Below are 12652 nucleotides of genomic sequence, written 5' to 3'. Positions count from 1 at the left end.
AGCCGAATGGATTCGAAAACGGTAAAACTCAACTGTTTAACTCTAGGGGAGTTGGAAAATGAGCCTATTTTCAAAAATAGTGGAGTGTTCCTTTAAGGGTCTGCGGTGATATTACTCGGGGCGTTGGTCAATTCATTTTTAAAAAAAATAAATAAAAATCGAAATATGTAAACACTAAGTTAAAGTTAACAAAGCAACCTAAGACCTAAGATAAAGTTCAATCAAAGTTAAAGAAGCTAAAGTTCAAGTCCAAAGTTAAAGTTCTGCTACATGTTTCATTGTCTCTATCAAATTCTGTTCAAAAGTTTGGGGTCAGTAAGATTTTTTTTAATGAAATTATTACTTTTATTCAACACAAATGCATTAAATTAATCAAAAGTGACAGGAACTTTTAATTGTTAAAAAAAACTATTTAAAAAAAATGCTGTTCTTTTGGACTTTCTATTCTTCAAAGAATCCTGAAAAAATGCACCACAGTTTCTCCTGTAACCATGCTACTTGAGCACCAAATCAGCATCTTCTTCTTTTAAAAACATTTTAAAAATCTTTCCAACCCCAAACTTTTGAACAGTAGTGCATGTATAAATGTAAGAAAGTCAAAGTAAAATGCAATGTACAACATATGACTCTGTACAGCAATAATAATTAAACAAACTCTGCACTTACATGTAATACCCAATTTATAGAGTTCTCTGAACCTCTGATGGTAGCCTTCTCCTGGTACATAGTCACCTAAGCCAATAGTACTAAGAGAGATGAAGCAGAAATAGAAGGACTCCAGGAAATTCCAGTCCTCTTCCAGTACTGAGAAGATGATGGCAGGTATGAGGAAGAAGCAGGAGATGGTTATTATAGCCAGAAGAGTGGCGTGCAGGGTGGCCAGCAGAGGTTTGGACATGCCCCAGCGCCGGTGTAGGTACTCCACGGGCCTGCGGGTACTGAACTCCATGATCCTCTGGACCACCGCAGTCAGGAACAGCAGGGTGAATGGGATTCCCACCACTGAGTAAATGATGCAGAAGGCCTTACCACCATCCGAGAGAGGAACGGTGTGGCCATATCCTGGAAAAAAACACATGAAGCTTTTTAAATAGGTCTTTTCATTTCACAGGTTGATTTTTTTCCTGCGGGTTAAAGGTCATATTGCACAAATTGTATTTGACTGAAATGCATGTACTAAAATATTTTACCCATTTTATATTCTACCAATAATAAAACTGTTCTAGATGATGAGCTTGTAAGAGAAGGACACTGGTTGGGAAACTTTGAGCTCCTGTGAACTCCTTAATGAAAACACTGTATTGTGTTGTAATTGTGAAACAAATAGTGCAGAAACAATGAATTTTCATTCAAAAATTGCTAGCAAATTTCCTAATTAGTTACAAAGAAATGGCAAGACATTGAATTAAATATGAAATTTGTAAAACATACTCCAATAATCTTTGTTTTATTTACTTTACCTTGGAAAAAAACAAAATTTTTACAGTCTCCTACATTGTGATTTTCAAGCTGAAATTGTGCATAAAACATAATCGTAACTAAATTTGTATTTAGTTATGAGAGTGGTATATTTTGGGTTTTGGGATATTTGGGATAAGTCATTTGGCTAGTTCTCTGGCTATTTCTGATTGGCCATTGGGCTAGTTTTGTTGTGCAGACCTGGCAACCCTGATCACATCTAGCAATTTACTCAAATGAACCAGTTAATTTGTGTTTTAATTAAACACCATCTTAATCACATAATGAAAATTTACTAGGAATGTCAAGGATGTTACCTGTTGTAGTACTTAAATCCTGCTGGATTAAGTTACATAATCATTGGAAACACTACACAAACAGCATGCTTATCCTTCAGACATCCTTCAAAATCGCCCACAGCAATGAATTACAAAACCACTAGGGCTCCTAAGGGGCTGTAAATATGTGAGCATGCACTTGTTTTTCTTTATTTGCAAGGGTGTATTAATAAATATAGTAAAATCTCTAAAAAAAAGGACTCGCAAGGATGATCATCACCATTAGTACAAAACTCAAAAGTGGCCCAATTACAATTGTTATGTTTTATCTATGTATTTGGTATTATATTATTGCTACTTTTTTGCTTATGTTTAAAACATCCTGAGCACTGACTGAAATTGTAATGTTGTTATTAATAGTAACTATTAATAACAATAACAGCCAATTGCATGACACCGCTGGTCATTTGAAATAATGAAGCCCATTATAAGTAATTTGGTCCATGTAGAATAATATTTAAAAGTTTTTATCTCATGTGATTGCATATAATTATATTTTGCAAAAGTGCTATTAATTTCCTTTCGTAAAGCTTGTTTAATGAGCAAAAAAGTACTAATAAATGTCCTTATATATGCAAAATAAATTGTGTCTGAGTCTAAATTCCCACTGTATCTTATTTTATTGAATTTTGTAGTTTGTTACAAAAAATATTATTTGCCTTTATTTATAGTCTGTATTATAGTCTGTATTATATGTTTGTACAAGTTCTTGATATATTGCGATTGTTAACAATCAGGCACATAAAGCTTTGTTGACTTTTGAGTCATTATGAAGGGAGGGAGAGAGACAGAATTCTCTAACCCATTAAACACAATAGGCAGGTCTCTTTTCTTATATATATATATATATATATATATATATATAGTAAAAGTTGGGCTGTTTAACAAGAGCACATCATACTGTACAAGCGCTTTTCAGACTTCACAGGCGTCAGCTAATGCTTTTATCAGAGATTTCAGAGAGGACAGGTCGACCTTACAAATGACATCACAGCGGCCTCGCTACTTGCTGTCTTCGACTCTTGGGTAAATAAATGATTGTAAAGAAGGCCTTACAGGACTACAGACAGTAAATGATATCATGTAAATCAACAACTGGGTTAAAATACATAAACAATCCTATCATGGCTATTTATATTTAATATTGTCATGAGAAAGTCTGTTCTCACCTGTCGTGGAAAGCACAGTGCTGGCGAAGAAGAGCGCTGATGTGAAATCCCAGTTCCAGTTAGTGGTAGCATTATTGAGAACCGACACACCGTAATTACTCGCTTCTAAAGCTCTGGTGAGAAACTCCTCCAGTCTTTCTTCGGACAGACATTCATTATCCTCTAGAAACTGCTGCTTCACGGTCCGAAGCTCCTGCCGAAGCTGCTCTTCATACGGCAGCTCCACCGCGGAAAACACCAAAGCCCCGAATAACAGATATAACACATACGCCAGTACCAGGACCAAGAAATACCACGTAGACCTGTAACCTTCTATGACACGCACACACGAACTACCAGATAGGCACTGAAGCATCGTCTCCGCGGCAAAATAGGTGGGAGAATTAATACAGGCAGTTGAATTACAGAAATACGCTTGTTTCCTACAAATAAAAGGGAGCAAACACTCTTACAGCTGTCTTTTAGTTAAAATTTCCTGTTTGTCCCCTGCCAGTATTGCGGAGCTGATGTGACGGAAGATCGGAAGCCGCCTTTACTAATCGTACTATGGTGAAGGGTCGCTATTAATATCAATGAAGCCACTATTCGCCTGTAGAAGGTAACAACGCAACGTCAGCAGTACCTAATTAATATTTATTAAACAAGCCATCGCCATTGGAAGGTTGCAACGGCGGCAGAGTTGCCTGATTAATATTCATGAGATAGCATTCGTCGTAGTAGGATTCATATTTTTGCGTCAGGCTCGTGACGTCTAGTTCCTCCACGCCTCAATTTACGCAGGTCGGTTCTATTCATTACATTTATCACGGCAGGGCGCACCCAGTAAGGTAAACCTGAGAAATTTGCGTTTAGAAGACAGATATAGTTCATAGTTAAGCAGCTGTTTCAAAGAGAGGATACTATAAGTGAAAGCCCCATTAGGGTCAGCAACTGAGACATACATATTCTGTTACCTGGTAGAACAGGTTTGACCAGGTGGTGATTGGATGGTCTCGTGGGATGGCAAAATATTTGAAAAGTGATCTCAAACAAAAGTGTTGTTGGAGCTTCCCATGCTTCCTCGTGTATCAAAAAGCTTTTATTTGTAGCATGTATAGCCAAAACTCTTGTCTGGTTTCTGTGAAGGGCAGTTGTGAAGTGGTCTGTCTGCATTTTAAATTGAGTTCAGTGACCTGTTTCAGTCTATCGTCTGATCAATAAATGTAAATGAACCCGGAATACAAAAGCACCATGAAAAAGTATCATAAAAGTGGTCTATACAACTATATTTCAAGTTTGCTGATAATCTTCTAAACTCAAGAACAAGATCAGTTTGATTCACAAATTAATTATTCAGACAGGTTTTGTTACCCAGTTCATGTTTTGTGATTGAATTGCTCTTTTGAATCAGATATTTTCAATACCAGTCTGAATTTAGGCCTACTTGTGAATCAAACTGATCTTGTTCTTGAGTCTCGAGAAGAGCTAGGACGAATGTCAGGATTTTCTATGATTAATTATGTAATTTAGTCCTTTCCTCACAAAAAAGCTATAGCATGACTTCAGGGCACAGAGAATTTAGCACACACGTTGCATCAGTCCCTTTTATCATAATTTTATGATGCTTTTTTGTCATGTTGGAGCTCGACAGCTCCTGTCCTCATTCGTTTCAAAAATTCCCCTTGTGTGTTCCACAAAGGAATTAAACTCATGCAAGTTTGGAACAGCATGATGACAGAATTGCTCTTTTGAGTATGTGGGTCCGCTATAGAAGGACAGACCCTTCCTTTTTTTTTGTGAACTATCCCTTTAACTCCTCACATTGTTTGAGTTTTGACAGTTTCTTCACTTTAAAAGCATCACTCCACCCTCTGCACAGAAATGACACAGCAGGAGATGATTATCTCAATAAACAGGTATGTGCACATTTTATAGCTAAAGCTGATGCACAATACTTCTCTGAGATCATCAGACTGCTTACGTGGATAGTGTCTACTTGCGTGTCATACTTAGTTCACTTTGAACTTTTACTGCATTTAATTGTTTTACATTCACAAACTCTCAACAATACTCTTGTCCTCATTTTGTTTTAATGCCAGATTTTGTGAGTGGCTGGACAGCTTGATGTGACAGCATACTTCCTGTGCCTTTTGCCATTCTGCACTTTTGCTGCATCATTGGATGACTGTATGCTTTATTCTTGGTACTGAACAGAAGTCAAACTGTGAGAGCTTCCTTTTTATGTTCTGTTCTGCTCCTTTGGGTTATTTCTGGATGATCGAGTGAAATGTGAGACCTCTGGCCGGACCTGAGCGCCAGTAGTCAAGGTTGTTGCTCTCACACAGAGGCACAAGGCTGTGACACAGAGCCAATGTTATTGTTATACTGCAAGTGACATGTTAAAGCTAATCTGCTATGACAATTATTGACATAAATGTAACTGGCAATAAGATTAAACTATGTTATTAGCGGAAAATCACCAGATATTCACTGATAATAATTATGCATAATAAAAACAGACCTGAAAACCCTAAGGTGCAATTAACACAGAACGGGTTTTTGCGTTTAAAAACGCCAGGGCAGTGGAATAATAATAATAATAATAATAATAATTATTATTATTATTATAAGAAGAAGAATGCTAGGTCTAGAGAAGTGTGTGTGTGTGTGTGTGTGTGTGTGTGTTTTTATTTAACTACTTTTGTACTTTCAGAACGCTTTTCAGAAAGCAGCGCAGTTGAATGCAAAAACGCATTCACACAGAACGCATTTTTGCGTTTAAAAACGCGAGACGCAAGGTAAGGGAATGAAAACGCATTAATAAAAGCTGAACAACTTGAGCGCGTTTTACGCATAGGCGAGACGATGCAAAAGACGCGAGACGCGAGTGCAAAGGTGATACACCAGTGTTTACCAAACGGGGTGCCGTGTAAAAAAATCAGAATTTTTTAAAATATTTTTAAATTGCTAAAATGTTCAAAAAAGCATCTATTATATAATATACATTTCTGATGTCGCCAATAATTAGAGATGCACCGAAAGGTTTCACTTTCACGTGGTGTGACGCTCTGCGTATTATCCCGCTCTATGCGTGTGCGTTCATGCTCATCGGAACAGCAAAGTCCACTCAAAAATGGAGCCGACAGGAAACATCGATGTAGTACAGTATTGTTTCTGTCTGCAATAGCCCTACTGTGTTGTAACATGGTGTGGTATATATGGGCAACTCTGGTAACGCTGCCCTCTCATTCATTGATCTGCTAACTGCTATGTTATGCTAGCGTGTTCTGATAATAATAGCTTTCTAGGACTTAACATTATTTGGATAATTGGTAAAAAAAAAAATAAAAAGTTAAATATCTTAACCCTACTGTTAGACCTACATGAAAAACTAAAAAAGCAATTTATTTAATTCGAAGGCCTGTCGTTATTTTTTATTTGTGCTGTCATTATTAATTTCTTTATTTGTTCTTAGTTTATTATTGACTGCTTACTTGTCATTTTTATTCAATTCAAAGTTTGAAATCAAGCTATCTCGTGCTACTGCACCAAAATTACCCCACTGTAAAATTAAAAAAACACTGAGTGAGCAAAAATTTGTGAGATCGTTATAATGGTAATTAAATAATGTTTACATATGTATAAAATCCTACATTAAAATCTGTCATATAAATTGGTCTCTTCATTAGAAATTAGCCTACTGATTGACACCATTGATGGACAAAATTGTTTAATAATATAAAAAATATCTGTATGACATTATATTCTGCAGTTCTTCCCTGTTGTACCGAATATCTATACTTTTCAAATTATCATATCGAAGTTAGAAGTTCAAATATTGTGACAAAATTAATTTTGTAGGGTGCCACAAGTTTGTTAAAATTTCCAAAGGGTGCCGCGACTAAAAAAAGGTTGGGAAACACTGTGATACACAACATCAATCAAGCACGTTTACAAAGAAAATCAGCGCGGTGGGATGCAAAAACACGTTCCTTTGTGCATATCCCTTTAATACTGCAGAATTCGTTGAGCCATAAACACATTATACATTGAAAATGACACATGCATGCCAATTTTCAGATTACTGGTTGACCAGTAATCAACCAGTTGGTGTTTTCAATGACTGAACCTTAACTACTGCATCTGAGCTCCCCAGCTTTGAATATGTGGTTGCATCCTTTTGTGCAAGCTCCTTTCAATGGCCACTGGAGGGTACTGTGACTTCAAAAACTGGAAAAATCACGTTTAGAAGTTTGTAGAGGTGTGGTGTTTTAAAGGTCAGATGCAGGCTGTGGAAAAGAGTCTAAAACCTGGCCTGGTTATTCTCCAGACCAAGTTTTTGAAAGCATAGCAAACTCTTTCGGTCACATTAACACTTATATTTGCATTCCTCTACTGTGAGTGGAACAAAAAAATACAAGTTTAACCTGCCACATATGTTATAGTCCTTTAAAGTGTGTCTAGAACACTGTCAATCTTACACCTGGGTATAATTTATCGTTCCTGTTCCACGGCCGCAGACCTTTGATGTTCCTCTGTCTACTGTACTTCTCCGCCTACTGTGGTAAGTGTTATATTTTAAAAGCTTGTGATTTCCATGTTTAGCCACTTTAAATACAGAGGAAGTTGTTTGTTATGTGTTTTGAATTGTTGGTTTGTAGGCTACTTTCTGATTTACGAGGCTATCACTAGGTTATCGCCTACTGTTTAAAGCCATTTTCACTTGCTTATTCCATTATTCAAATAAGGAATGCTATTTCCATTACTCATTTGTGCCTTAATATTTTTCAGATATCGTAAAGACTTGTGATATTTCCTACGTCAACGGGAGGACGCAGAATGAAGATTAATTGGTGGCTCTGTTGATGCTGTTGATCTACACCTGTGCACATAAAGGAATGGCAGAGAAGCATAAATGCTTCAAAGCTTTCCAACTTCATTTTAGTGCTTCACAGAAGACCTTTATCTTCCAGGTACTGGCTTAAAGGAAAGACAGATGAAATGTCAATGCATTTCAATGCACATAGGGATTAAATGTCCTGTATGTTCAAAACAAGAACTTCCCAAAATCCAACATAAGGTTACTTCATAAATCAAAGGAGTTCATGTTGTTAGTCTCCACCTAACCTTGTCTTTAGTCTATCATTTGTCTCTTGCATGGCACAGCCTGCTTATATTTTTCGCTGTAACCATGGCATAGCCTCTAAGACAGGAAGCGAACATGTGTAGAGCTTTCCAGCCAGAGTCAACATTCTGTCTCAATGGTTGGCATTTGTGTTTGGGTTGTTTTTGACCATCCCTGGGCTGTTGACCAGTTCCCAAGCTTATGTTGCAATAGTGCTGAAATTGAGATCAGGACAAATCTGACAGCTGGCCTCTGTTTGTCATCCTTTTGTGACACACAAGCGCCCTGACGCCATGTGCCCGCCAGGCAGCCGCTCGTTAGCCGGGTTGCGTGCTTTGGCAGGAGCTGCCATTCAGTGTGTATGTTCTCAGCTGTACTTTTTGGGGCACGTCATTGATTGGGGCCACATGCAGCATATTTGTACATAATGTTTCAGGTTGAGTGCAGGAGAAGCCTCCTGGCTCAACAAGTTCTGCGGTTTACCTTGGACATAGGCTGTAGTCCGGACACAGAAAAGACATCCATGCCGGCATCTGGAAAAGCCATCCCTGCCGGCAGGTCCACCCCACAGGGGCTCTTACGCTGGGTCTAGTCCATGAAGAGCTGTGGTAAGCACACTGTATTCTGTAGACTCCTCTGAGAATAAAGTCTGCATTGCCTCTGATTTATATTGTCCTTTTTTAAGGCCATGGCAGAAAACTCAATGGGATTCTTGTATGCACTTTACTGTGCAGTTAATGTTAGTAATACTAAATAAAGAATAACTAAAAATGAGAAAATAATTTTTGGAAACGATACAGGGAACCTAGCACAGGAGTTCTCAACTCTGGCCCTCGAGGTCCACTTTCCTGCAGAGTTTAGCTCTAACCTCGATCAAACTCACCTGCCTGTAACTTTCTAGTGATCCTGAAGACCTTGATTAGCCTGTTCAGGTGTGTTTGCTTAGGGTTCATCAGAGCTGAACTCTGCAGGAAAGTCGACCTTGAGGGCCAGAGTTGAGAACCCCAGATTGAGCATTTTGAATGAACTTGAGTAATTTTGAATGTTTGAATGGCCCAAAAGGGTAATTTATATGTGAACTGGAACACATTGGTCAATCTGTATGCTGTTGATTCACTAAAAAGATTCAGTTCATAAGAGTCATTTGCTTGTGAATCAGACTTCACAGGTTGCACTATATGTTATTGCAAGCAGCCTGTGATGATAACTCAATAAAAAAACATTAATATTTAATAAATAAAAACCAATATTTCGCTATGCATGTGCTTTTTAATCTCACATTCAATTCAGATATGATATATGACTTGTGTCGTAGCTGTAGATTTAATAGGGATTTAGAATAGCACATGTGGGCACAAGAAGTGCACAGTGTAAAAGATTGAGCTTGAAATGTTATCGATATCGACATTAAAAATGTGTTCAAATAAAGATTTTATGGAGCTCCTAAGGGGACATGGTGATGAAAAAAATGACACAAGAAGAAAAATTATATTTCAATGCTTTTGTGTTATATTGCAAAAGTATTGCATTCCCCCAATAAACTCTTGCAAAACACAAAAGCACTAAAATATTGTTGTTCCTGCGACTGCATATTATTTTCATCACAAAAGTTTTGGAAGCATTGAAATGTAATTTTTCATCCCATCTAAAAAATGTTTTACCATCTCCACATCCCTTTAGGCCGGGGCTCCGATTGGGATTAATCTAAAAACTGATATTTTTATCCAGTCCTACCTATAATATCTGACTACTGGCTTTTGAATATGTCAAAGGAACATATTCGAAAAATGAAGGAGAAAAAAAATAAGAGGCTGAATAATTTTACACTTTTAAATGGCAGTAGCCCACAGAGATTTGCCCATGAAGTTAATAACAACACTTTGAGAGCCTGCTTTATGTAAAGCTTTCCTAATTTAATCTGCCACCTTCCTTCATGACCTCAACACCATTTTTTGGTGTTTTGAGTGCAGAGCTAATCAGCTTCTCCTCTCAGACAGATGACTGGCTTGGTACACACAAATGTGAAAGTGGCTGGTGTTTGAAATGACGCAGTGTCTCGTTCCCTACTCAGGGAACCATGGTCACATAAGTAACCTGAGACGATCTTCCTCCATGAGCTCATCTCATGGCCAGCATATGCCAATGTTAATATCCTCTTGATCTACCCTGAATCATACATCATCAGTTTGCCATGCCTCTGTACGACAACTGAAAAGATGCATCTGTAATTTGCTCTGAAATGAATACTCGGTCCTGTGGTTTCAAAACATTGAAACTGGCACCCTTGCAGCATTAATTCATGTTTATTTGCCTGCCAATAGTGAAGTCAGACTGGTGTCTTTAATTAAGTTGTTTGCACTCACATCAAACGCATTTAAAATAAGTGTGTTACCTTTGCAGATGACTTGCACCTCTATGTGAATGAATGAAACAGACAGGTTTCAAGGAACCACATTTTTCCATGTGGAGATTTTTGGAATAAGTTGTTTTAAATCATAAACTCCCTTGAAAAAAAAATTGTGAACGGCTTGTATTTAGACACTAAATCTTGATGAAGATTGATGAAGATCACTCTTTAATTGAATGAACGCTAGTGTTGTTCAGATGTAAACATAAGAAAGCAATTTTGCTTACCGTTGGATTAAAGTAAAACAACAATTTTTATCTCCCTTCCCCCTTTCTGGTTTTATATCTTATACAAAAAAATAGGCTACCTGTCAGTAAAGTATGATTATTGAAGGTAATTAATGATGGTTGGTCTTTGTTTCTCTGCTTTTTCTGACGATGTTTAGATAACGTAAATTAGTTTAGACGTTTCTGGGTCAAGATATTTGTTTAACTGGCAAAACTGTTGTGATATGTGCAAACATTTGCTTGAAATAGCCTTAGACCTATAGGACAAATATGCAGATGAGTAAGCCAATGTAATTAAGCATGTAATGACCATAGAGTGTGATTAGTGAGAGCTCAACCATTGTTGTGACAGTTCAGTTCCTCTTGCTCTATGGTGTCTACAAAACAAGCTGCTGTTTTTGGCCACAACATAAGCATCTGTTAGATGAACCATTAGAACCACATAGCAAAACATGTGTGAAAGACATTTAGTCTGCTAACTAGTCACTATAATATCTGCCAAATTTAAGACAACCGATTTGTTTTTGAATAAATGTTCACCTTTGGTGAGCTTATAGGATGCAAAATAATGAAAAAGAAGATTAATGCTTAATTGATAGACTGGACTCTTGTAGAATAGTGTGGTGTTTTTATTAGCTGTTTGGACTCTTGTTCTTACGGCACCCATTCACTGCAGAGGATCCATTGGTGAGCAAGTGATGTAATGCTAAATTTCTTCAAATCTGTTCCGGTGAAGGAAACAAACTCATCTACATCTTGGATGACCTGAGGGTGAGCAAATTCTCAACAAATTTTCCTTTTTTTGAGTGAGCTATTACCTTAAGGTAATTTTAAGAGACTTAAGGAGTCTCTGTTGTGTTCTTTCGAGGAAAACTTGTTTGCTACATTACATCACTTTATTGTCTTTTATTTTATGTAATCACTGCATCTTTTATGTGGTCACTGCATATGATATAGTAGTTTGTAAACTTTAAACTTTGCACCCAATTTCCATAAAATAATTTTTACTGCATCACGGGTCCATCCTGGCAGGCTTGTGTTTCGAAAGAGGAATTATAAAAACATGGAAAATGGAAAAGGTTTTCTTATCCGCCTGCTTGGCCTCTGCCGTATTCTTCCAAAACAGGATAAGTAATATTTTAAGAAATGATAAAAATTAATGAACTTTGCAGGTAGTCATTTTGGGTCTTGAGAAGTAAAGCACTGCTCAGGTGACTGCGTATTAACATTCAACAACAGCACTGGACCGCTCTACTCACTATGACCCATTAGTCTTCTACACTTTACCCCTGCTGGAACAAGAATGACAACAGCAGATAAAAACCATTTCAAAAACATGCTCATGTGATAAGAGTTCTCTCTGCACACATTTGACCTGCAACAATATTTCTAGGTCAGTTTCACAGTTTTGTAGGACTATGTGGATTATGGGAAATTGTTGCACAGTCACAGTGCACAGGAGATAAAAGATAAAAGTGTGAAACTTTCCATTTCTGCTACTGAACATCTGTCACAAAACAGACCGGGAGAAGCACAGGTAAGTTAACTAGGATATATTTATTTATACAATACAGCAGAAGCAAACTCAAGCAGGTACGTTCAGGCTGGACATTAATCATAACATGAAGGAAGATAGCTTAAACAATCCTTTCTGCTTTCGCAGGATCGTCGAACATAAAGATCCAATGGGGAATTCCAAACAGCAACTCGGGTAAGTGTCCAGTTTTCATAAAGAGTTCAAATGACTTCTCATGATAATTGGTTTCTTTTTCCCTTGCAGGGATAAGGATAGAAGGACGGATGAACTGCAGATGGCAGAAGGGCAGGTAGGGGAATCCAGGTAAGTACTTCAGATGAGTAGACGGTTCACTGAAAAAACTGTTTAATTCAGCCAATTAAAAAAAATTAGGGTAATGATTCACATCTATATTTTTTTAACTTGAGCCAAT

At 37.4% G+C, this 12652-nt stretch overlaps 1 protein-coding gene across 1 annotated transcript in view; it reads right to left on the bottom strand.

Moving 5' to 3' along the window:
- kcnk1a (potassium channel, subfamily K, member 1a) overlaps positions 1 to 3489 on the bottom strand; it is an 8772-nt gene extending 5283 nt beyond the window's left edge. The window contains exons 1-2 of the mRNA XM_016480356.1: positions 2966 to 3489; positions 667 to 1062 (exon numbers count right to left, since the gene is read on the bottom strand). Of these exons, the coding sequence (XP_016335842.1) occupies positions 667 to 1062; positions 2966 to 3320 (751 nt within the window). The 5' untranslated portion in view covers positions 3321 to 3489. The remainder of the gene's footprint in view (positions 1 to 666; positions 1063 to 2965) is intronic.
- Positions 3490 to 12652: the final 9163 nt, after the last annotated feature.

Source organism: Sinocyclocheilus anshuiensis, unplaced genomic scaffold (assembly GCF_001515605.1).
Source record: "Sinocyclocheilus anshuiensis isolate Anshui unplaced genomic scaffold, SAMN03320099.WGS_v1.1 scaffold553, whole genome shotgun sequence".
In the NCBI taxonomy this organism is placed as follows: domain Eukaryota; kingdom Metazoa; phylum Chordata; class Actinopteri; order Cypriniformes; family Cyprinidae; genus Sinocyclocheilus; species Sinocyclocheilus anshuiensis.
The sequence above is the reverse complement of the archived record's forward strand: the minus strand, read 5'-3'. Positions and strand labels throughout refer to the sequence as shown.